This window comes from Eriocheir sinensis, chromosome 53 (assembly GCF_024679095.1).
Source record: "Eriocheir sinensis breed Jianghai 21 chromosome 53, ASM2467909v1, whole genome shotgun sequence".
NCBI lineage: Eukaryota > Metazoa > Arthropoda > Malacostraca > Decapoda > Varunidae > Eriocheir > Eriocheir sinensis.
In genome coordinates this window covers 2,135,975-2,161,375 of record NC_066561.1, presented here as the reverse complement: position 1 = coordinate 2,161,375, position 25,401 = coordinate 2,135,975, and the positions used below count along the sequence as shown (strand labels likewise).

The 25,401-nt window shown below is 44.5% G+C and overlaps 1 protein-coding gene across 2 annotated transcripts in view; it reads left to right on the top strand.

The window, feature by feature from the left end:
• Positions 1-25,401, top strand: part of LOC126983164 (PDF receptor-like) — a gene marked incomplete at its 3' end in the record, with an annotated part of 163,530 nt that overhangs the window by 84,852 nt on the left and 53,277 nt on the right. For both annotated transcript variants that reach the window (XM_050835655.1, XM_050835656.1), the window contains 1 exon segment: positions 2,938-3,029. In XM_050835655.1, the coding sequence (XP_050691612.1) occupies positions 2,938-3,029 (92 nt within the window).

The window sequence follows — 25,401 nt, the reverse complement described above, 5'->3', positions numbered from 1 at the left end:
CTCCTTGTCTTGAATTGTTTAGTTTATGTCCATTTGTTTGCCCTTTTATGCTTTTTATTGCTCTTCCTTGTCTTTAATTGTTTAGTTTATGTCCATTTGTTTGCCCTTTTATGCTTTTTATTGCCCTTCCTTGACTTTGGTTGTTTAGTTTATGTCCATTTGTTTGCCCTTTTATGCTTTTTCTTGCTCTTCCTTGATTTTAATTGTTTAGTTTATGTCCATTTGTTTGCCCTTATTACTCTCTCTCTTCTCCCCTTCCGTCACACAATGTCCACTTTCCCTTCTTCCTATTCCCCTCTGTCCTCCCCCTACGTCGTCCCTTACCTGGCTAATTTCCTCTCTCGCTCCCCTCGCATCCCTCTCCTTCCTCTCCTCCCCTACGTTGAATATGATAATTATGACCTCCTTCCTCTTCCTCACCTTCCTCTTCTTTGCCTCTCCCTACCTCAATGTCTTGCTAATGTTTCTCTCTTTTCTCCCCTCTTGGTCATTTCCTCTTCCTCTTTTCTTTACCTTATTATTATTAGCGACTTTTCTTTATTCACTTTTATCAGCTCTTTATCAATCTTATGTTCTATTTCTTCATTTTTCTTTCTTCCTTTTCCTCCTCCTTCCTTCCTGTTACTTTGTCCCTTCTATTCTCCTCTTTGCTTTTGCTGTGTAGGTTATGACACGTTCTTCCTCCTCCCCCTTTCTCCCCCCCTCTCTCTTCTATCATCCCTCTCTCTCTCTCTCTCCCTCTCCCCTCATTCCCCTTGTATCAAATTAGTGCCCCCTTTTCTTTCTCCCCTTCCTCCTGCTTCTCCCCTTCCCTGCTCCTTCGTCAGTCAAGCTAATATTATCCTCCCCTTCCCCTTTCCCTTGTAACTTCCCCTTCCAACACTCTCTCTTCTATCAAACTAACGGCCTTCTTTTTTTTTCTCTCTCTCCCCTTTCTTCTCCCCTTCCTTGCTTTTTCGTAAGTTAAGCTAATATTCTCTTCTTGTTCCCCTTTCTCTTTTAACTTCCCCTTCCTCGACTCTTCTATTAAACTAACGCCCTTTTTTTATCCCTCCCTCTACCCTTTCTTCTCCCCTCTCCCTTTCCTCTTTCTTCTTCCCTTTTCTGCACTATCTTCTATAATAAAGTCATTCCCCTTTCTCTCGTTACTTCCCCTTCCTGTATTCTCCTCCATAAAACTAACGGCCTTTATTTATTTCTCCCTCTCCCCTGTATCCTCCCCTCTCTCTCTCTCTCTCCCTTTCCTCTTTCTTGTTCCCTTTTCTGCACTTTCTTCTATAATAAAGTTACTCTCGTTTCTCTCGTTACTTCCCTTTCCTATATTCTCTTCTCTTATACTAACGCCCTTTATTTATTTCTCCCTCTCCCCTTTATTCTCTCTCTCTCTCTCTCTCTCTCTCTCTCTCTCTCTCTCTCTCTCTCTCTCTCTCTCTCTCTCTCTCTCTCTCTCTCTCTCTCTCTCTCTCTCTCTCTCTCTCTCTCTCTCTCTCTCTCTCTCTCTCTCTCTCTCTCTCTCTCTCTCTCTCTCTCTCTCTCTCTCTCTCTCTCTCTCTCTCTCTCTCTCTCTTCTTTTTAAACTAACGCCCCTTCCTTCCCCTCTCCCTTTCCGTGTAATCCTTCTTATAAAACTAATCCCCTCTTTTCTTTCCCCTTCTTCCCTTCCTCCCCGTCCTCTTCCTCCTCCCCTAACCCTTCCCGTTCCTCCTCGTCTTCTTCTTCCTTCCCTCTACTGCACTTTCTTCAATTAAAAAGCTATTGTTCTTTTTATTGAACCCTAAACTTCCTATCCTCTCTCTTTCCTCATCTTGTTCCCTTTCCTCTTTCCTCTTTCCAGTATTTCTATTATCAAACTAATGCTTCCTTCTTTCCCTCTTTATCCTTGCTTTTTGCTTTCTCTTCACTTTCTTGAATCTTGCTTACACTCTTCTTTCCTCTTTCCTCTTTCTTCTCCTATTCCTATTACTACATCTTTCCTTCTTCCCCCTTTCTCTTTGCTCTTTTCCCCTCCCCTTTCTTCAGTCAAGCTAACACACTCTTATCTTTCTCCTCTCCTTCGTTATTTTCCTTTCTTCTCCTATTCCTATTACTCCATCTATCCTTCTTCCCCCCTTTCTCCTCCCTCTTCTTCCCTCCCCTTTCTTCAATTAAGCTAACATACTCTGTTCTTTCTCCTCTCCTTCGTTATTTTCCTTTCTTCTCCTATTCCTATTACTCCATCTATCCTTCTTCCCCCCTTTCTCCTTCCTCTTCTTCCCTCCCCTTTCTTCAATCAAGCTAACACACTCTTATCTTTCTCCTCTCCTTCGTTATTTTCCTTTCTTCTCCTATTCCTATTATTTCAGCTATCCTTCTTCCCCCCTTTCTCCTTCCTCTTCTTCCCTCCCCTTTCTTCAATCAAGCTAACATACTCTGTTCTTTCCTCCCTCCTTCGTTGTTCCTCTTCTCTGCACTCTCCTTTATTAAACTAACACTTCTCTTTTTCTTTCCTTCCCCCTCTTCACTTTTTTCCATCCTTCCATTTTTCCGCCTCCTATCAAACTAATGGATATTCTCTCTTTTCTTAACCCCTTTCCCTCTTTATTTTCCTTACCCCTGTGCCCTCTTTTATTTTGTTTTTATTTTTATTTTCCTTTGTTTACCCCTTTACTTCTTGTGTTTCTTCTCTTTATCCTCCTTTCTCTCCCCTCTCCTTGTTATGTCCCCTTCCCTTCCCCACACCCTTGTCTTGTGTGTTCTCCTCTCCTCCTCCTTTCTCTCGTTCCTTCTTGTCTTTCCCTCCCTTTCCTTATTCCCCTTTCCTTCTCTTACTCCCTCATCTCCCCATCATCTGTTCTCCCCCTGCTGCCCCCTCCTCCCCCCCCTCACCCCCCCCTCGTCTCCCCTCGTCTTCCCTCGTCTTCCCTCTTCTTCCCCTCATCTCCCCTGTTTTCCCCCTAGCCGTGGCGTACCGGGAGTGCGGGGTGAGCGGCGCGTGGCTGTGGGACGGCTGGACCAACTACTCCCAGTGCCTCAGCGTCATCGAGCAACAGGTGGGCGAGAGAGAGAGAGAGAGAGAGTTTAGAGATAGTGTAATGTTATGTTCTTTGTGTGAAGGGACGCAGCGGTTATGTGTGTCAGTTGTTGCTTATTTGTGTGTGTGTGTGTGTGTGTGTGTGTGTGATGCGTGCCCCTTTTGTATGCAGAAAGCTAATAACATCCAATTTTAGCTCCTCTCTGTTTTTTTTTTTTGGTGGTTTTATTTTATACGTTTGGCCTATGGCGGTGGCATCCTTTCATTAAAGAGCCTGTTGGTCGGCCGCGGCCCGGTAGTGGCTCGGATAAGTATATTAAAGTGGCCCCATTCATGCTGTTGCCCTCCGGAGCTACACTTGATCCTCTGTAGAGTTTCATTAGTGTCCGGGTTGATAGGTGGTCACAGGGCAGCATATGGGTAGTCTTAGGCCGCTCGACGATGACTGAAAAATTGGCAGCTTATATGAAGCGGCGAGCGGGACGCGAACCTAATACACGCTAATAACACAGCCACCGCCTGCCCTCCCTTTTGTCCGTGTTTCTATGCATTAGGAAACGCTTTGCTGTGTGTAGGAAAGAAGAGAGGGGGGTATGGACGTGTGTATAGAAGGTTACCAAACAAACTCCCTTTTCTAAGTCTTGTTGTTATCCTTGTGTCAGTGTTAGTGGTGCAGTGGTGTTGGTCAGCGCTCCTCGAATACGAGCCGCGCCTCTATAACGGAAAGTGACCAAAGATAATCTATTGGCCGAAATGGTAGATCATGTGTATCCCACCTCACTGTTCGGGGCTTGATTCCGGTCATGGCTAAAGTTATAACCTCTCCCGTCCTGCCCTCCGGTCTTCGTTGAAAGTCTCACGTGTTGCAGAACAAGCACAAGCCGGCGCCAGGGCGATAAGATACTCAGAACGTCGCCTCTTCCTCAATGAACGTCGCCTCTTCCTCAATAACAGATAACTAATTACCGGGGAGAGGGAGGCGCCCCGCTCTTGGTGTTTTCAGGTGGCATAAAATAGGCCTTTGGAAAGTACTTAAAATTTTACCGCTTCACAAACAGATGAATGAGAACCTAACGGAGGGGCGCGCAGACCTCTTAGTAAATTCAAGAGTATATTCAAGAGTAAATACAAGAGACACGCACACCTCTTTAATAATTCAAGAGTATGTTCAAGAGTGAGGACAAGAGACGCACACACCTCTTAGTAAATTCAAGAGCTTTCACGTGATGGAAGGGCCCAAGATCATCGTTTATCAGGACACCTCTCCTCCCGAAATTGACCTCTCTTTCGGCCACCTCTTTGGATTCATTTTAGGAGCAGCGAGTAGCGGGCTTTTTGTTTTATTTTTGTTTCCTTTTATTGTGCCCTTGAACTGTCTCCTGTAAAAAAAATCCTCCTTTTTTCCCTCCCATCCTCTCCCTCTCATCCATCACTCCTTTCCCTTCCTCTCTCTCCCTATACCTCCCTTCCCTTTATCCTTCCTCCCATTCATCATCTCTCTTCCTCCCATCCTTCTATCCTCCTTACTTTCCTCTCTTCCCTTTATTCTCCCTATACCTCCCTTCCATCTTTCTACCCTCCCTCCCTTTCTCTCTTCCTTATACTCCCCCTATACCTCCCTTCCCTTTATCCTTCCTCCCTTTCATCCTCTCTCTTCCTCCCATCCTTCCATCTTTCTACCCTTCCTCTCTTCCTTATGCCCCCCCTATACCTCCCTTCCCTTTATCCTTCCTCCCATCCATCCTTCTCCCTCCTCCCTCACACCCATCACTCCTCTCCCTTCCCTCCCACTTCATCAGCTCTTCCCCCCCTCACTCCCTTTGTTTCCCTCCTCCTTCCATCCGAAATTGACCTCTTTTTCTGGCCACTCCTTCTGTTGGCATATGTAGGGAAGGATAGGGAAGGTTAGGGAAGAGTAGGGAAGGTTAGGGAAGGGTACGGAAGGGCAGGGAAGGATAGGGAAGGTTAGGGAAGGGTAGGGAAGGGTAGGGAAGGATAGGGAAAATGAGGAAATTAGGGAAAGGTAGGGAAAGATAGAAGGTAGGAAGGTTAGGGAAGGGTAGGGAAGGTTAGGGAAGGGTAGGGAAGGTTAGGGAAGGGTAGGGAATGGTAGGGAAGGGTAGGGAAGGTTAGGGAAGGGTAGGGAAGGTTAGGGAAGGGTAGGGAAGGTTAGGGAATGGTAGGGAATGTTAGGAAAAGGTAGGGAAGGTTAGCGAAGGGTAGGGAAGGTTAGGGAAGGTTAGCGAAGGGTAGGGAAGGTTAGGGAAAGGTAGGGAATGGTAGGGAAGGTTAGGGAAAGGTAGGGAAGGTTAGGGAAGGGTAGGGAAGGTTAGGGAAGGGTAAGGAAGGGTAGGGAAAGGTAGGGGAAGACTAGGGAAGGGAAGGGTAAGGAAGAGCATACACGGTGAAGCATTAGTCGACGTTTTTTCTCTTCGTTTCTTGCCTTTGAGCTGTTTCCTTTACTGTTAAATAATAATAAAAAAGAAAATATAATAGCTGGGTCACGATAAAGGAAAAAGAACACTGGATTAGATGTCGACTTTTAATACTGTTGGTCCAGGTTCGATTCCCCTGCCTGAGCGGCACTTAGTAGAGGAAGCAGCGTTTTTTTAGGCCTATAAAGTGGCTGATGACGTGAGCTCTTTACCCTATAGTGGAAGACATCACCATTCCCCTGTTTGCCTGCACACACACACACACACACACACACACACACACACACACACACACACACACACACGTAATACATACACCCCACCCCACCCATACATACATACATACATACATACATACATACATAAACATGCGCACTCTCTCCCCTACCGCACACATAACACACACACACACACACACACACACACACACACACACAATACCCTTCCCTCCTCAAACAAAACCCCTCATAACCACAAACTAACTGAAGAGGGGGGAAGATAAATCATGAAGAGAAAGAGAATGAGGAGGAGGAGGAGGAGGAATAGGAGGAGGAAGAGGAAGAGGAAGAGGAGGAGAAGGAACAGAAAGCAGGTCAGGATATAAGCCGTTCCCTTTTCAAGCAACGACCCCACCGTGACCTGACCTAACGATAAAAACGACGCGAACGACCTTTCCTCCGCGGGGTCGTTGCGGCCTCAACCACAAAGAGCCACCAAGAGCCAGAGATAGAGAGGGGGGGGGGCAAGCCATCCACCACCCACCATAACCATAAACTTGTCTGAACCTGCCTCCATCAGCGACGCTTTTGCTCTCTCTCTCTCTCTCTCTCTCTCTCTCTCTCTCTCTCTCTCTCTCTCTCTCTCTCTCTCTCTCTCTCTCTATCTCTCTCTCTCTCTCTCTCTCTCTCTCTCTCTCTCTCTCTCTCTCTCTCTCTCTCTCTCTCTCTCTCTCTCTCTCTCTCTCTCTCTCTCTCTCTCTCTCTCTCTCTCTCTCTCTCTCTCTCTCTCTCTCTCTCTCTCTCTCTCTCTCTCTCTCTCTCTCTCTCTCTCTCTCTCTCTCTCTCTCTCTCTCTCTCTCTCTCTCTCTCTCTCTCTCTCTCGCAGGACAAAAGGGTAAATTGACGGGTCGATTAACCGCTTTGCCTTTGCGCGTTTTTTCTCCTCCTCCTCCTCCTCCTCCTCCTCCGTCCGTGTTGACAGAGCTTAATTTAATGACCCAGAGAGCAAACCCGCATCATTAGGTTCAGCGAGGCCTAGTGAGGGCATGCTAATGTAATGACCGGCACACTGCGGTAATTAGCGTGGGTGTGATTAGTGTGACGAGGACGAGGAGGTGATTAGCGGGCGGCCTGTCATTAGCGTTTGACCTCTCTTTTGACTGTCTGTGTAAAATCTGTTTGTCCATGTATAATAACACTAATGATCTGCAAACAGCGATCATTCCCAGCCGTGAGGAGTATGGCATTGACGAGGTGGTGATTAGCGGGCAGTCTCATTAACTTTCGACCTCTCTTCTGATTGTCTAGTAGTGTCTGTTTGTCCATGTCTTATAACACTAATGACCTGCAAACAGCGACCTTTCCCAACCGTGAGTGGTGTGGCGTTGACGAGGAGGTGTTTAGCGGGCAGTCTCATTAACTCTCGACCTCTCTTTTGATTGTCTAGTAGTGTCTGTTTGTCCATGTCTTATAACACTAATGACCTGCAAATAGCGATCATTCCCAGCCGTGAGTAGTGTGGCCTTGACGAGGAAGGGTCTAGCGGGCAACCTCTCATTAGCGCCAGCCTGATCTCTCTTCTGATTGTTTATGTTTGTTTGCCAATCTGTGTCCACTAATGATGATCTCTCTCTTGATTGTCTACGCCTGCTTGTCTGTTTCTGTCCAATGATAATGATGATTGGCTTGATCTCTTTTAATTGTCTGTCTGTTTGTGTATCTGATAACAGTAATGATAATATGAATGGCTTATGGAGTGGGGCATCCGTGGACAAAAAATATGGAAACAAATGTGAAAATAGTACTGGAAGGAAATTATCATAATTCACAAAGGAAAATCACAATGAAAGAAACAAAGTATAGACAGGAAAACAATAAATGACGAGTGTTCGGGGAGGTGTTGGAAAGCCTAACCCCGGAAAGCACTGCACTATTATAACTCTGTATCTGTTTGTGCGAGTCAGTGCGGGCCGAAGTGTGTTGTGGTGCCATGTTCTGCGGGAGGGGCGGGGTCAAGGGGGGACAGAAGGTGTCGGTGTCGCGGATTAACGAGGAGCGAGAACCAGAACCTTATCAGTTACTTTTAATGTATATTCATGGATATATTTTTAGAGCCCAGTGGTAGCTTGACGAGGCTTTTGCATCATGAATGGGTAGGCGGTGGCTGAGTGGTTAGCGTGCGGGCCCTGCATTCACCGCGTGCTGGACGACGCGGGTTCGAATCCCCACGCTACCACCTGGGATTTTTCAGTCACCGCCGAGTGGCCTAAGACTACCCACATGCTGTCCTGAAGGCCACCCACCAACCCGGGCTCTAGAAGAAACCGTCCAAGTGAATCAAGAATGAGTTCCGGGGGGCAGCATGAGCCAAGAATCAATGGCGCCACTATTAAAATTGCCTGCGCCATGACGGGCTTGGGCCGACCACCAGGCCCTTGAAGAAAGCCTACCGGCGCTTTAGGCGAACACGTAAAAAAACACTCATGAGAACCCAATTAATACCCTTTTGTGACCTTTCGAAATACTTGTGAAAGTCAAACTCGTCTGAGGATACAGGCAGGATGGGTTTGCAGGCTCGAGTCCTAACACAATCAGCTGACGAATATAGTGATATTGACGAACGATGCCCACGCAGGAGTGCAGGAGCTCGCGAAGGCTGAATTTTCTGCTGTCCTCGGAGCGTCCGCTGAGGTGCTCAATGCGACTTCATGCGTCTTATTAATATGGCGAGTCTGTAGGATGTTGCCTTTATTTTTTTTCTAAGTGCTGCCTAAAGCGCCGGTAGGCTCACAGAAGGGGCCTCTTGGACGCCTTCAGCCCATCGTTGCCAAATGGTCGTACTCAGCCTCTAACATTTACCCATATCCGACCCCAAAACTGTCTCCCGGGCCCCAATAACGGGATTAATTTGTAGTTATCGTTAAAATAGTTAATTCCTGATGTTTCTTGGCAATAGTTACGCGTCAGAAACCGGTCAACACTATGCTCTGAGTACGATAATCTGGCAACGGTGCACTTCAGCCCGGTATTGGCAGAGGTGAATTTCATTTATAGTGGCTGCCGTGATGTTTGACTCTTGGTGGTGGCGTGTTTCCCCCAGCTCAGATTACTGACTAAGGTTACACCCAGCAGTCTTGTGAACTCTACAATCTATAGAGGATGGGGAACCACATTGAGCTGATGATGGGATGCCGTGGTGATGTTGAAATGCATCACCACCATGAGTCTTTCTGGTGTTGATGGTGACGTGGGTGTCTTCCGCTCAGCTCTGCAGGCGGTTGAAGATGTCCTTTAGGGTCCTGTAATCAGAGGCCGCGGCTTTGTTGTTGATGGTGACGCCCACTTTAGAGTCGGTTACATGATACATATATCCAGCGGTGAGGAGCGGCCAGCAGTGATTTGGTAATGGGGACGAGAACAGCTTTCCCTCGTCCGTACTTCCTTCTGCCTTGAACTCCCTCCTGATTTCCTCCTGCCTTGAACTCCCTCCTGATTTCCTCCTGCCTTGAACTCCCTCCTGATTTCCTCCTGCCTTGAACTCCCTCCTGATTTCCTCCTGCCTTGAACTCCCTCCTGATTTCCTCCTGCCTTGAACTCCCTCCTGATTTCCTCCTGCCTTGAACTTCCTCCTGATTTCCTCCTGCCTTGAACTCCCTCCTGATTTCCTCCTGCCTTGAACTTCCTCCTGATTTCCTCCTGCCTTGAACTCCCTCCTGATTTCCTCCTGCCTCGAACTCCCTCCTGATTTCCCCCTGCCTTGAACTTCCTCCTGATTTCCTCCTGCCTTGAAACTTTCCTTGAACTCTTTCAGGGGAGGAGTATCAAGGCACCTCTTCAGTCAGCTTAGCCCCTCTCTTTTGGGCACTCCAGCTATCCTCTTTTTACATGACTGACTTTCGCCTCCTTCCCTCTTTTATTCCCCCCTTCTTTTCTTCTTTCCTTCCTTCCTTCCTTCTTTCCTTCCTTCCTTCCTTCTTTCCTTCCTTCTTTCCTTCCTTCCTTCCTTCCTTCATATATGGTTTGTATTTTCATTTCTTGCCCTGTAAAAAACAAAGTAAAAAGGTCTCATGCGCGTCCCTTGTAGCACGACAGTAGGGAGAGGGCGGAGGATGGAGGCGGTGCTCTGATGACGCTTGCCTGGAGGTGTCCATGGTCAAAGATTCAGGCGGCCGCGGTGTCAAGCGGCGCGCGGGAGGGTGATGTTTGTGGCCTGAGGGATGGTAGGGGTGCGGTCCGACAGATCAAAGGTTTTCCGAGAGTCAATGAAGGGAAAAACAGTGGAGGTCATTCTAGATGCCAGGCTTAGACCGATGAAGACGAGGAGGCGGATGAGACATTGTGTGGTGGGCGAGAACGTCATGTTGCCAAATTGCCAGGGGTCAGTTTTGGTCCGAATGATGATTTTTTTTTTTTTTTTTACAACAAAGGAGACAGCTCAAGGGCACACAAAAAAGGAAACAATAATAAAAAAAAGCCCGCTACTCTGTTTGTCTGTCTGTCTGTGTCTTTCCGTTTGTCTTCCTCTCTGTTTTTTTTTGTCTATTTTTGTCTCTCTGCCTGTCCATATCTCTCTCTCTCTCTCTCTCTCTCTCTCTCTCTCTCTCTCTCTCTCTCTCTCTCTCTCTCTCTCTCTCTCTCTCTCTCTCTCTCTCTCTCTCTCTCTCTCTCTCTCTCTCTCTCTCTCTCTCTCTCTCTCTCTCTCTCTCTCTCTCTCTCTCTCTCAAGCGTGTGTCTCTTTCTTTCTCTTCCATTTTTTATTTAGCTCTCGTATATGTATGCACGTTCCTGAGAGAGAGAGAGAGAGAGAGAGAGAGAGAGAGAGAGAGACCAAAAATAAAGGCGTAAGTAAAGCCCTCGCATAACATAACTCTCCACAGCTCTTATTGATGGGCTTCGTATTTAACTCTACCCCCTTCCACCACCTCCACCACCACCACCACCTCTTCCAGCACCTCCACCACCAACCCCTTCTTCACCGCCCTCCTTCCCCACCACCACCACCACCACCCACCTTCTTCACCCTCCCGTACCCCCTTCCTCCCTTCGTTCCCTCCCTCCGTGAAGAGTAACGGAGGATAAACTATTATAATTAGGCTCTGCAAACCCCTCCTTCCTTAACCCACTTATAAACGACTCAGGCAAACAGACAGACGGACGGACCGGCAGACAGACAGAAAAAAAGCATCCAGACAGACGGACAAACAGATAGACGGACATAGAGATAGACATATAGACAGACAAGTAAACAGACAGACAGACAGACAGACAGAAAAAAAAGCATCCAGACAGAGGGACAGACAGATAGACGGACATAGACACAGGCATATAGACAGACAAGTAAACAGACAGACAGACAGACAGGGAGATAGACAGACAAACAGACAGGCATGTAGATAGTAAGGTAAACGGAAAGGCAGATAAATAGACAGACAGACAGGTACAGAGACAGATAGAAAAGCAGGCAGACAGGTAGGCATGAAGAAAATAGATTAATACAGACACAGCCAGATAGATAAATAGATAAATAGATACAGGTATAGAGATTAGAAAGCATATAAACAGGTACACGTATATGCAGACAGGTAAAATGGCATGCAGACAAGTTAATTACCAGGCAAGAAGGTCTTTTTTTTTTTTTTTACAGTCAAGAAATCAACTCAAGGGAGGACAGAGGAGAAGGATGATAGCGAGGTACGTAGGTGTAAATTCATCAGACAGGGAAGATAGTTGATAGTTGATTAATGATGGTTGCAGAATATAGAAAAAAGACTTGATATTTAACCGTTCGTGTCGTTCAAAAAAATATAAAGAAGATAAATAAATGTGAACACCCACTCAATCCTCCTCCTCCTCTCTCTCTTCTCTTCCTCTTCCTCTTCTTTATTCTTCGTGGCAGACAAAAATGTAGAGTTGGTAGACAAATGAAGATGTATGTAGATGGATAGGTAGAGAAGTAAGTAGGTAGGTAGGGAGGGAGGGAGAGAGGAAAGGAGAGTGGGAGGTATTTAAGCCGGAAGCTCTTGGAAAACAACGGAGAGAGAAAAGCTATATAAAATGAGAGTTGCGGAATATAAAAAAAAGTGTGTTGATATTTAACCGCTCCTGTCGGTCATAAGAATATAAAGGAGAGAAATAAATATGAACACGGACACGACAGATAAGGAATTCAGACGGAAATATAAAAAAAAAGAAACGGAAAAGGAAAAAAAACATATATTCAGCTGAAGTAAATATTAGTTTTCCCGGAAGCACGTTATTTTTATCCCCCTCTTTCCATGCTCGTTTTTCTTGCGCGTTTTTCTTCCTCGTTTTTTCCCTCTCATGTCAAGGTTTCATCATTCGAAGGGAAACACTACACTTGAAACGGAATCTCTAACGCACTTTCCCGAAACATTTGTAAGCCGTGATGAAACGAACCTAGTATTCGTTCTATTGATGAAGTGTTTTTTTTTTCTATTTTGTATTTGTTTTTTATTCAGTGTGTTGCATCATTGGCAGGGTTGAGTTTGTGTTTCATGTGTTGTTCCCTTCCTCGATGGCAATGAACGTATTTTTAGCTCTTGTTATCAACCAGCAGCAAGTAGCGGGATTTTTTTTTTTTCATTATTGTTTTCTTTTTCTTTTTTACGCCCTTGCACTGTCTCCTCTGCTGTAAAAAAAAAAAAAAAAATCATCACCACTACCACCACCACCACCACCTAACCACACACGCTCATCAACACCACCACCACCACCACCTAACCACACACGCTCATCAACACCACCACCTAACCACACACACTCATCACCACCACCACCACCAAGGAAAGCAGCAATTCATCACCACAAACCACCACCACCAGCGCCACCACCACCAATAACAACACCATTAATACCTCCACAACCATCAACACTATATCAGCATCACCACCACCACCTCCAACACCACCAAGAACAACACCAATTCGCCATCACTACCGCCTCACAAAGCACCATCAACGCCACCACTCCCGCTACTAACAACAATAACAAAATAACCAGAACTGCAACATCATCAACAACAACAACAACAACAACAACCCTCCAGCACACACTTTACTTTTTTTTATCTCATCTCCCAAATTACTTCAGTTTATGGTTAAGTGTGCAGGTAGCCAGCTTCCCGCAACTACCCCAACCCCGGAAGACCGCCTTGCTATAGCCCTCCTCCTCTTCCTCTTCCTCCTCCTCATCCTCTTTGTCCTCCTCTTCATCCTGCTCCTCATCCTCTTCCTCTTCCTGGTTTTCCCCCATTCCCGGCTTCTCCCCTTTAAGAAATATATTGTAAGCCTCGACACATCACTTCTCCTACCTCCTCCTCCTCCTCCTCCTCCTCACCTTCCACTTCCGGCTCCTTCCTCCTTCCTTCTCCTTACCTGCCTTCCTTTCTTCCTTCCATCCTGCTTACCTGCCTGCCTGCCTGCTTTTCTCCATCCTTCTCTCTTCCTCCTCCTTCTCCCTTCCCTCCTTCCTCGCCATATGACCAGTGCTGTTGCGGCGCCAAGAAATATTGATCAATTAGTCGTCCTTCCTTTCTTCCTTCACTCAATCACTCACTCACTCACTCCTCCTTCTCTCTCTTTCTTATCTTCCTCCTCCTTTTCCTTTCCTTCTCCTTTCCTCCTCCTCCCATCCTTGGTCTCATCAGAATAACGTAGTAAGTTTTCTTTTTTTTTTTCTCTGAGCTCAGCGATGCGTCGGATCGGTGGAGGCCAACAACGTGAGGTTTCGAAGCGTACGTGAAGCCTCGAAGGGTCGCATTGTTTGGCACTGAAGCTCCGAAACGTTGAAATGACTCACCGCGTTGCATTACGGCGCTCCGAGGGTAGACTAAAGTTTTATGTATTCTAAATTTCGGCTTTCAAGTATGGTGATTCTGTACACTTTGCAACATCGAAACTATGAAACGGCTGCCTGATGTCTTGAAATCTTTGAAATAAAAAAGTTTCTTCACTACCTGCTTCGTAAAGTTTCACCCCACAAACAAACATTATCTAGTTATGCACAGTAGTAAGTAAATGCTTACAAGCCTAGTACATGAAATTATATGATGGAAAAAATTAAAACATTTGCCATTCACAGCGTTCATCTCCAATTTTCGCTCATTTATTTATTTTTCCCTTCATATGGACCTTAGTGTTTGGGGTTGGGGGATAGGTCGAGTGTTGGGGCAGGCAGGGGACCACCATCAACCCACCTCTGCCCTCTCTCTATCTGCCGCCGCCTTGTCAACTCCCCTCGTCAACGCTCTTTTCCTCCAGTCTTAACTTCCATCCTTTCTCCCGTCAATGACCCCTATAAACGTCAAACGCCCCCTTCCACTTGTCCCCAGTTGCTGTCCCTTCCCTCTCTTCATCACTTTATCATTCTCTCTCTCTCTCTCTCTCTCTCTCTCTCTCTCTCTCTCTCTCTCTCTCTCTCTCTCTCTCTCTCTCTCTCTCTCTCTCTCTCTCTCTCTCTCTCTCTCTCTCTCTCTCTCTCTCTCTCTCTCTCTCTCTCTCTCTCTCTCTCTCTCTCTCTCTCTCTCTGTCAACTACCTCTGCCCTAGCCCTTCCAACAGCATCCCCCTGCCACTTCTTATCTCTTCCCCTTCTGTCAAATTCCTTGTTAATGTTTTCAATCCACTCAACTTCTACTGTTCCTTTCCTCTTCCTCATGTTGCCTGTCAAATCCAGTGTCAAAACCCTTTACGTTCTCCCCACAGGTCATCCTTACTTCCCTCTCCCCTTCACCCTGTCATCTCCCTTGTCAACACCCATTAGCTCCCTTCCCTGGTCACCCCTTTTCTCTTCCCTCATTCAGTCTGTCATCTCCCTTGTCAACACCCATTACCTCCCTTCCCTGATCACCACTTTTCTCTTCCCTCATTCAGTCTGTCATCTATCCTGTCAACGTTCCTTACCTTCTTCTCCCCTGTCCATCATTTCTCCCTTCTCCCTAATTCAATCCATCATCATCCCTGTCAACTTCATCGGTACCTCTTCTTCCGCCTCCTTCCTGTCCCTTGCCTTCACCTTTTCGTATTTCCTTAGCCCCTAACTCCCTTTGTCAACGCTACAACTCTGCTCCTCCTCCTCCTCCTAATCCTTCTCCTCCTCCTCCTCCTCCTCCTCCTCCTCCTCCTCCAAATTACACCCATCACGGCCTGGTCAAGTTCTGCCCGGAAGAGATCCTCGGCGTAAGCAATTTATAACCCTTCATAATTAACGCTAATTACAAGATGATGACGAGAGGTTAACCTTCATAAGAGAAGATATACTGCGCCTCGAGTCTCCGCGGAGGGTCGTTTGTATGTGCGTAATTATAGTATACGAGGAGGAGGAGGAGGAGGAGAAGTGCGGTATGACGGAAGCTAAAAATAATCCGACATCGCTATTTATTTGCTCAAGCAGAAGGGAGTTTTTGTCTGCAGTTTCTGCTCTCCACCCATTCTCTCTCTCTCTCTCTCTCTCTCTCTCTCTCTCTCTCTCTCTCTCTCTCTCTCTCTCTCTCTCTCTCTCTCTCTCTCTCTCTCTCTCTCTCTCTCTCTCTCTCTCTCTCTCTCTCTCTCTCTCTCTCTCTCTCTCTCTTGATGTTGGACTCAATAATCGCATTAGTAAATTTGCAGACGACACAAAGATTGGTAACTCGGTTCTCACTGACGAAGACAGGCAAAGCCTCCAAGGGGATTTGCACAAAATTTCAGCTTGGTCGGATAGATGGGAGATGCCCTTTAACGTAAACAAGTGCCAGGTCCTTCATGTTGGAACGAGGAATAAGAAGTTCGATTACGAAATGCACGGCGTTAAACTCAAAAGCGTTCAATGCGTCAAGGACTTGGGGGTCAAAATCGCGTCAATCCTCAAATTCTCACAGCAATGCATCGATGCAGCAAATAAAGCGAACAGAATGTTGGGCTTCATTAAAAGAAACTTTTTATTCAAGAATAAAGATGTAATACTCCCGCTCTATAATAGTTCAGTCAGACCCCACTTGGAGTATGCGGTACAGTTTTGGTCTCCCCACCATGCAAAGGATATTGCTAAATTAGAAGGTGTTCAGCGTCGGGCAACGAAAATTATCCCTTCCTTGCGCAACAAATCCTACGAAGAAAGGCTTTCTACCCTTAACATGTTCTCTCTTGAGAAACGTCGCCTCCGAGGAAAACTGATCGAATGTTTTAAAATACTTAATGGTTTCACGAATGTAGACAGATCAACATTGTTTATGATCGATGACACTTTGCGTACGAGGAACAATGGCGTAAAACTCAGATGTAGACAAGTAAATTCAGACTGCACCAAATTTTTCTTCACCAACGTTGTAGTGCGAGAATGGAATAAGCTTCCACCATCAGTGGTCCAGTGTAACACGATTGACTCCTTCAAAAATAAGCTCGACCGTCACTTCCTTCAACTTAATATCAACTAGAGTAGAAATGCAACGTTTTGGAGCCTTCTGATTAATGTGGGGTCACTTAGGTTTAAGGACAGACCACCTAGTCTGGACCATGGGGTCTGTGTGGTCTGATTTTCTATGTAGATCTATCTATGTAAATCTCTCTCTCTCTCTCTCTCTCTCTCTCTCTCTCTCTCTCTCTCTCTCTCTCTCTCTCTCTCTCTCTCTCTCTCTCTCTCTCTCTCTCTCTCTCTCTCTCTCTCTCTCTCTCTCTCTCTCTCTCTCTCTCTCTCTCTCTCTCTCTCTCTCTCTCTCTCTCTCTCTCTCTCTCTCTCTCTCTCTCTCTCTCTCTCTCTCTCTCTCTCTCTCTCTCTTCCTTCCTTCCTTCCTTCATTCATTAATTTATTCTCCATTTTATCCATCCTTCCGTTCTTCCTTCTTCCTTCCTTCATTCGTACTTCCCCTCCTTCCTTCCTTCCTTCCTTGGTTCATTCATTTATTCTCCATTTTATCCTTCCTTCATTCGTAATTTTCTTCCTTCCTTCCTTCCTTCCTTCATATATTTTCCATGTATTTTATCCTTCCTTCCGTTCTTCCTTCTTTCTTCCTTCCTTCATTCGTACTTTCCTTCCTTCCTTCCTTCCTTCCTTCTTTCTGTCCCTCATTCCTTTCTTCATTCTTTCATTCTTTCTTTGCTTTTCTCCTTCGTTAATTTTTTCTTTTGTTTCTTTTTCTTTCATTCTTCTTTCTTTCCTTCCTTTTTTCCTTCCTTCCTTCCTTCCTTCCTTCCTTCCCTCCTTCTCTCCTTCCACCTCATACCTCCGTTCAGCTCCTCCTTTAACTGTTCCATTTCGTCTTCTTTCTCCTCCTTCTCCTCCTGCTCCTGCTTCTGCTCCTACCGTTAGTCTGATTGACCTTACAATTACCTTCTTACTTACCTGATTACCTGGGTCTGATTAGTCATTTACTCACCTGCATGCACCACCTTTCAACCGCGACGCAGCAGACCTCGTTCACCTCAGGATTAACACTTTGGTCCCTGGTCCTTATTTGCAAACATTTCGAGGCTCACTCACACACATTGGATAAGGCGTTCGCAGAGGTTGTGTTAGTATTGGGTTGGTATAAAGGTTGTGTTAGTATTTCAATTGGGTAGTTTGATGAGCCTAGTGACACGGCCTCTGCACCATGTATGTGAAAAGTACTCTTGATAGCTCGATTAATCTGCTTTGTGGCCTTGGGAAACTTTTGCTGGCACGCGAGGCACGGCGGTTTAAGTGTACCTAAAAGCATTAAATAGATGAAAAAAAGGAGAAAAAAAATAATAAAAAATAAAAGAAAAAATGAAGTTCGTATTCTTAAACGTTTCGGTTAACACCCACATTTGATTAGGGTTTCCTCGGAGTTGTGTTAGTATTTCCATGGGTTGTTTTATAAATCTAGCGAGGTTTCTGCACCATGAACGTGAAAAAAAAACCTCATGAGAATCCGACTAATCTCCTTTGTGACCTATGTGCTGTGAACCGAAAGCGTCTGGGATATTTGATAAGGCTTTCGTAGAGGTTGTGAGTATTTCCATGGGTAGTTTTGTGAGCGTAGTGGTAGTTTGACAAGGCCTCTGCACCATGAATGAGAAAAACACTGAAGAGAACCCGACTTATCACCTTTCTAGCCTTTGTGAGAGATTCAGACTCAGATTTTTATTGATTAAAGATGGGGGATATTTACAGAGGAGGGGGGGAAGGGTACATATATATGACTTAGCCTAACCTAAGCTAAACAAATCAAATGCATGAGAGGAAGATAAAAAGGGGGTGAAGTAAACAGAGTGAAAGTAGAAGAAAGAGGGGCGCCGGGCGGACTGCTTGCTGTTTTATGAAGGAAAGGAAAGGAAAGGACATGAGAGGTATGGAGAACATTACACGGAAATTTCGAGAACTGGAGATAGAAGTCAGTGTAGAAACATCATAATACATACAGAGATACTAGACAAGAGCAGACACAAGAATATAACGCATACACAGAATTATAAACCTACAAACACATTTACAGAGATACATAATACGATACTACGAACATGTACAAAGCCGAAAGCGTCTGAGAATACTGGTGCAGATTTTCCGCCGCGTCCTGCTCCCACGATGACGATTTTCAAAGACCACAGAGAGGATATATCAGGTTCTCAGGGGTGCGTTTTTCGTTCATAGTGCAGAAACATTGTCAAAATAACACTGAATTTATGAAACCGTCCAATGAAATCACCACAAAATCTACGAAAGCCTTTAACCCCTTAACTGTGGATTCCCTACTAGAAGACATCACCAAGCTACAGGAATGGAACAAAAAGTGGCTCCTACAATTCAGTGAAGAAAAATGTTAAGTCCTGCACCTTGGGAGGGATATCCAGCACACCAATACCACATGGGAAACACTCCACTATCCACCACAGAGGCAGAGAAAGACATGGGACTATATGTTACCAGGCTACCAGTAAAAGCCAAATCCGTGCCAATCGCAGCGGACAGGTTAAAAAGAGTTAGAAATACTGATGGGGTGATGCGATTATCAATATATACTGGCCTTGCACACACTTAATTAGGCCAGTATTCTGAGACGCTTTCGGCCCTTGCAGCAATTATCTCCAAAGGTCACAAAGGAGATTAGTCGGATTATCATGGGTTTTTTTCACGTTCATGGTGCAGAAACCGTTTCGAAACATCACTCGACTTATAAAACAACCCATGGAAATACAACTTCGAGGAAAGCCTAATCCCGAAATTGACCTCTCTTTCGGCCACCTCTTTTGATTCTTTTTATTTTAGGAGCAGCGAGTAGCGGGCTTTTTTTTTATTATTGTTTCTTTTTTTGTGCCCTTGAGCTGTCCCCTTTGTTGTAAAAAAAAAAAATGTGGGTGTTAACCGAAACGTTTAAGAATACGAACTTCATTTTTTTCTTTTCTTTTTTATTCCTTTTTTCTTCTATTTAATGCTTTTAGATACACTTACACCGCCGTGCCTCGCGTGCCTCTGTTCACTCTCTCACCCAGCACCTGTCACCGCTGCTGCCTCTTAGTGAACGCAGGGAGTTAAGAGCGGAGATTTATCCTCTCAGGAGCCGCGGTGAGGGACGCTAACTCGGTCCCGCGGGAAAGTCGGCCACTTATAGCCTCACTTACCCCCGCGCCGAGGCCTTGGCTGAGGTGTGCTGCGTGATGAGGGCTTGACTGCGGATTGAGGGAGGTCGTTTGGGCGGGTTTCTTGTATTTGAGGGTTGTTTTGGCTTGGTTCTTGCATTTAAGGAACATTTGGGTTGATTTCTTGTATCTGGAATATTAATACCTTTGATGTTTAATGTTTGTCTCAAAGTTTTTTTTTAGAGTTTACGGTTATAGAGACTCCTCCTACCTTTCGGAAATCCTTCTGTCATCTGTTTGTGGACGAAGAGCATAACAGCCATTGTTCTGTTTTTGTTTTACCTCTGAGCTGTCTCCTTTGATACGAATGAATATATACTATGGGCAAAAATGCATCCTGTGTCTTTAGTGTTCCCGTACTAAACAGTTACTAATGGGGTATATTCAGAGTTGCCACCCAGCGGGTATCGCCAGCGAATTGGCTGTTGAATCCCCAAAAGCTTGAAATGTTCCTTCGATTATCGTAAACTACCTGTGTTTCTCTGGGACTTGTAACAATTACACTTCAATACAATAAGTGACACTGTTGTTAATAGAAGTGTAGCTGATCATTCTCGTTGTTTTATTTATTTATAAACGAGAGAAAACAAATGCCTTGCGGAAGCCTATCCTCATCAAAAATCGTTCTTACATGAAAGCCCTACGATATTAAGCAGAAATGGGCTTTAAAAAAAATCGTATTCATTACAATATTGAGTACCTGCCGTGGGTGTATCAATGTGGCGGAAACGACGTTTCCCGTGTGCCAAGCGAGGACCTTCTCCGGCGTTTTAGGGAATTGTTAGGTAGGATAAGAGACGCTGGTGGGTCGCCAGTAGTGTGTGGCGTCCTGCCAAGGAGGGGCGTTGTCGATGGATGCCTGTCCAGGGGGATAGCAGTGAACAGCAGACTTGCTGAGCACTGCGAGCGGAATGGGTGGCTGTTCGTCGACAATTGGGACCTCTTCTTTGGCAACGACGCCCTTTACGCCCGTGACGGGATACACTTGACGTTCAAGGGTGTTGAGGTTCTCTCAGACTCCCTTGAGTGAGCACTTAGTACCCTGAGGGATTTTTTAGTATAGACGAGGAGGGGAGGAGTAATGAGAGAGGACATCTAGCTCATAATACAACCAGGCAACTCAGAAGTAATTATAGGGGAGTAACAGAGGGCGGGCTAAAAATCTTCTATACTAACAGCAGGAGCCTCAGAAACAAGATAGACTTACCAAGGGGTGAGCTTTGTTCAAAAATTTGACATAATAAGCGATCAGTGAGACATGGATAACACTGCCAAGAAGATTTTTTTAGGAATTTTTGAAATAACGTTATCAGATGTTTCACAAAGACAGAAAGGCAGAAAGGGGGGGGAGTTGCGCTATATGTTAAAGACTCACTCTAAAATGTAGTTAACAATTCAGTCAAAACTAATATGGATTCAGAATCAGTTTGGGTGGACGTTTACAAAGGAAAGAAAAACTAACTAGAGAGTTTTGTACAGCCCAGCCAACTAATAGGCAGGACACAGTATATTTTATTACAGGAGAGGGCGAGGCGAGTCGAAAAAAAAAATTATTGTAATGGGGGACTTAAAATTATAGGAATATAGACTGGGGGGACCTACCTGGTGACCAGGATTTTCTTGTTATGAAGTCTATATAAATAAGTTAATACTTACTGGGCTGACAAGACTGAGGAGATAAGAGGAGATAGACTTAGTCCTAACTAATAATGGAAACTTGCTACATGAGTTGGAGGTGGGCGGAGAGTTAGGAAATAGTGACCACAGAACGGTTCGTTTCAGCTTAGACTGGGCGGTAACCCGCGAACCAAACCCAGTGTTAGTGCCAGATTTTAGAAGAGCAAATTACGAGGGGCTTCGAAGACATCTTGAAGGGGTAAACTGGGATAATTTAGGGATTCTTGAGGGCCAGAACTGTGGGATGGAGAGCCAGGAGAACCAGGTAGAAATGTCTTACAATAATTTAGTTAGAGCAATAGTAGAGTGGGAAACAATGACCCTAAGTGGATGACTCGTGGACTAAAACACGAGATAGGGTTAAAGAAGGGAATTTATCAGAAAATAAAGAATGGTGAAACACATCTCAGGGGCCGGTACGTCGAACTATCTAGATTAGTGAAGAAAAACACCAGGATAGCAAAAAGGAATGATGAGATCAAAGTAGCAAATGAGGCGAAAAGTAATCCTAAGGGCTTCTTTCAGATGTATAGAACAAAAACAAGGGAGAAAATTGGACCGCTGAAAACAAACACAGGGGAGCTAGTGGAAAATTACGAAAATATGAGCACATTGCTGAACGACTACTTCCTTTCAGTACTCACACAAGAGGATCGAACGACTATTCCGGAAAGGGTTCAGGTGTACGAGGGCGGGGATGGCGATAAATTGAGGGATATAATCATTACCAGGCAAGTAGTTCAGGATGAGATAGATAAGCTTAAGAAGAACAAGTCGCCAGGTCCTGACGGGATATTTCCGAGGGTATTAAAGGAATTAGGTTATATACTCAGTGACCCACTAACCGACATCTTTAAGATGTCGGTAAATACTGGCTATGTGCCCAGCCTATGGAAAGTAGCTAATGTGACGCCGATTTTCAAAAAGGGGGACAGGTCAGCTGCCTCAAACTATCGCCCACTTAGCTTAACTTCGGTTATAGGCAAGATGCTGAAGTCCATAATAGCCAGGAACATTCGGGAGCATCTAGAGAAACATAGCTTAATTCACGACTCGCAGCATGGGTTCACAAAAGGTAGGTCATGTCTCACCAATCTCTTGTCCTTCTACAATAAAGTATTTGAGGCGGTAGACAGAGATGAAAATTAAGATGTAATCTATCTTGATTTTAGTAAAGCTTTTGACAAAGTTCCTCACCAACGACTGTTGCTTAAATTACAGGCTTACGGAGTAGAGGGTAAAGTTTTGAACTGGGTCAAGGCGTGGCCTAGCAATAGGAAGCAAAGAGTGCAAATCAATGGTAAAAGATCTGACTGGGGATGTGTTACGAGTGGGGTCCCACAAGGTTCGGTATTAGGTCCACTTTTGTATATTATTTATATCAATGACTTAGATACAGGAATTAGTAGTGACATCAGTAAGTTTACAGATGATACCAAGATCGGTAGAGTAATTGAGTCGGATCAGGACGCTAGTATTCTCCAGGATGAACTAAACAGATTGTATGACTGGGCGGATAAATGGCAGATGGAGTTCAATGTACGGAAGTGCAGTATTCTGAGTGTAGGTAGGAACAAACCCTCACATAACTACTGCTTAAATGACACCTTCATAAGCAGGTCTGGGTGCGAGAGAGATTTAGGGGTCTTAGTGAGCTCTGATCTCCGTCCAAGGGCACAATGCATTCAAGCTAGAAATCGAGCAAATAGGGTACTGGGATTTATTTCAAGGAGCGTAAGCAACAGAAGCGCCGAAGTCTTCCTCAAACTATATTTAGCATTAGCTAGACCTCATCTTGACTATGCAGTTCAGTTCTGGTCACCTTACTTTAAAATGGATATCAAAATGTTAGAATCGGTGCAGAGGAGGATGACTAAGATGATTCAGGGCTTGAGAAACTTGCCATACGAGGAAAGACTCAAACAGTTAAACTTGCATTCTCTAGAAAGGCGAAGGGTGCGTGGAGACATGATCGAGGTTTATAAATGGATGAAAGGCTTTAATAAGGGAGACATTCATAAGGTTTTGTCGGTAAGAGAACCGGGTAGGACACGAAGTAATGGGTTTAAACTGGATAAATTCAGATTCAACAGGGACATAGGCAAAAATTGGTTTACTAACAGGGTGGTGGATGAGTGGAATAGGCTTAGCAGTCGTGTGGTGAGTACCAATACAAGTGTCACATTCAAAAATAGATTAGACAAATTCATGGACAGTGATATTAGGTGGGGTTAGACACACGGGAGCTTAGGTTGAAAGGAGCTGCCTCGTACAGGCCTACCGGCCTCTTGCAGACTCCTACGTTCTTATGTTCTTATGTTTTTTTTTAATGTTGCCTTAGGCGAAATTTATCAAAAACATTAGGGCGTCAGGCATCTCGACAACCCCCTCCCCCACAACACTAGGAAGGCCGGCTGTTTGTGTCGTGTCTCCGTGAGGTCACCGGCTTCAGCACCCAGCATATTGTACTCCGCCCTCAACTGATTCCTTGTTGTTATGTGAGATGAACCAAGACCTTGGGTGGACGCCTGCCGCTACCAGGAGCGTGGGCAGGTCAAAGGTGATGGCGCTTAAGGCCAGGAGTTGTGGGTGGAGAGGAACACTTTTGGAGGGGAAGCCGCGGTGTCGTACACGGAGATCAAACAATGGAGGCTACGCTTTCTGTCGAGATGTCTGACGCCCTAATGTTTTATATGTATATATATATATATATATATATATATATATATATATATATATATATATATATATATATATATATATATATATATATATATATATATATATATATATATATATATATATATATATATATATATATATATATATATATATATATATATATATATATATATATATATATATATATATATATATATATATATATATATATATAATATATATATAGATATACAGATAATATTGTAACGTAAATAGAATTTTTTAAATAGCCCATATCTGCTTGACTTCGCAGGGCTTTCATGCAGGAGCGATTTTTTATGAGAATTGGCCTCCGCACGGCATTTACTTTTTCTCGTTTACAAATAAATAAAACAACGAGAATGATCACCTACATTTTTATAACAAGAGTGTTACTTATTGTATTGAAGTGTAATTGTTACAAGTCCCAGAGAAACACAGGTAATTTACGATAATTAAAAGTATAGTTCAAGCTTTTGGGGCACAAAAGCCAAATCGCTGGTGACACCAGGTAAAGATGAATATACCCCATTTTAAATCTGAGTCATCTGTATCCCTGTCCTGAAGTTCTGTTGTATTGTTGTTACAGATGACGGTGATCATTGATATCTGTTTCACCTTCTATCCCTCGTAAAAGTTCTTCTCTTGAAAGTGTCTATATGGAGCCTTTACTGTCAAACAATAAGACAAATAATAAGAAAACAATACAGTAAGAAACAATAAGAAAAACTTAAGAGTGAAGATAGAGAAATCTTCACTCTACGTTTTTCTTATTGTTTTGAATAATTACTATATAGTAGATACGGTTGAATATCTAAATGTAAGTCATTTATACTTTCTACTCCAATTGAGTATCTTGTTAAGAAGGGAAGGCTGTCGTGACTACATTACTTAATATTTAGTGCGTCACTTATTCCCTCGCTTGAAGTGCGTCTCTTTCAGTCTTGCTTTACTGCGAATTTATTATTGTTCCAGCGGAGGGTCGGCCACTTACTCGTTCGTTCTCAGGCGTTCAGAACGGCTTCCGAAGCACTTTTCCTAAACACTCTTCTCCCTTGCTGCTGTGTTCCTTGCCGGCAGGAAAGTTTTATAACTTCCTAAAGTGCAAGGAAAATATTTCGTCGTATAATAAAAATAAAACTTAGATAACTTGTAGGAAGCGCGGCGGGGGAAAAAAATGTGATGTAGTCAGTTTTCTTTTTACTTTTATTTTTCAGTGTGTTTCCGTAACTAAATATAGACTCTCTCACTCAATGAATTCATTCATGCTATTTTAACGAAGAATAATAAGTCGTTTGAGAGTTATTGGCGGACAAGTAATCGCGAGATGCAATTATTTTGATTGACGGTCAAACTCGTCTTCAGTCTTGTTTAGAAAGGAAAAATAGGGTAAAAAAAAAATTAGAACAATCGTGTGCAAACTTTCATTTCCAGTATTTTTACTTCAAAATATTTTTCTCCTTCAATGAACCGTTTTGAAAACTAATGAAAGTTTAGTAAAAGTGATCCCCCGCAGGGAAAAAGTTGGAAAGTTTCGTTTAGTCGGCGCAACATCTGTGGTCATATGCCGGAGAGAAACAGAAGGGAAAGGAATTATAGGAGAAGGGAACAGACCCCAGGAGACGGGACACAACCCCCGATTAATACCTGGTACCCATTCACTGCTGGGTGGACAGGGGCGTAGGGTATCGGAAAAGCCGGCCAAAATTTTCCACTCTGCCCGGGAATCGAACCCGGGCTCTCTCGGGTGCGAGCCGACTGTGCTAACCACTG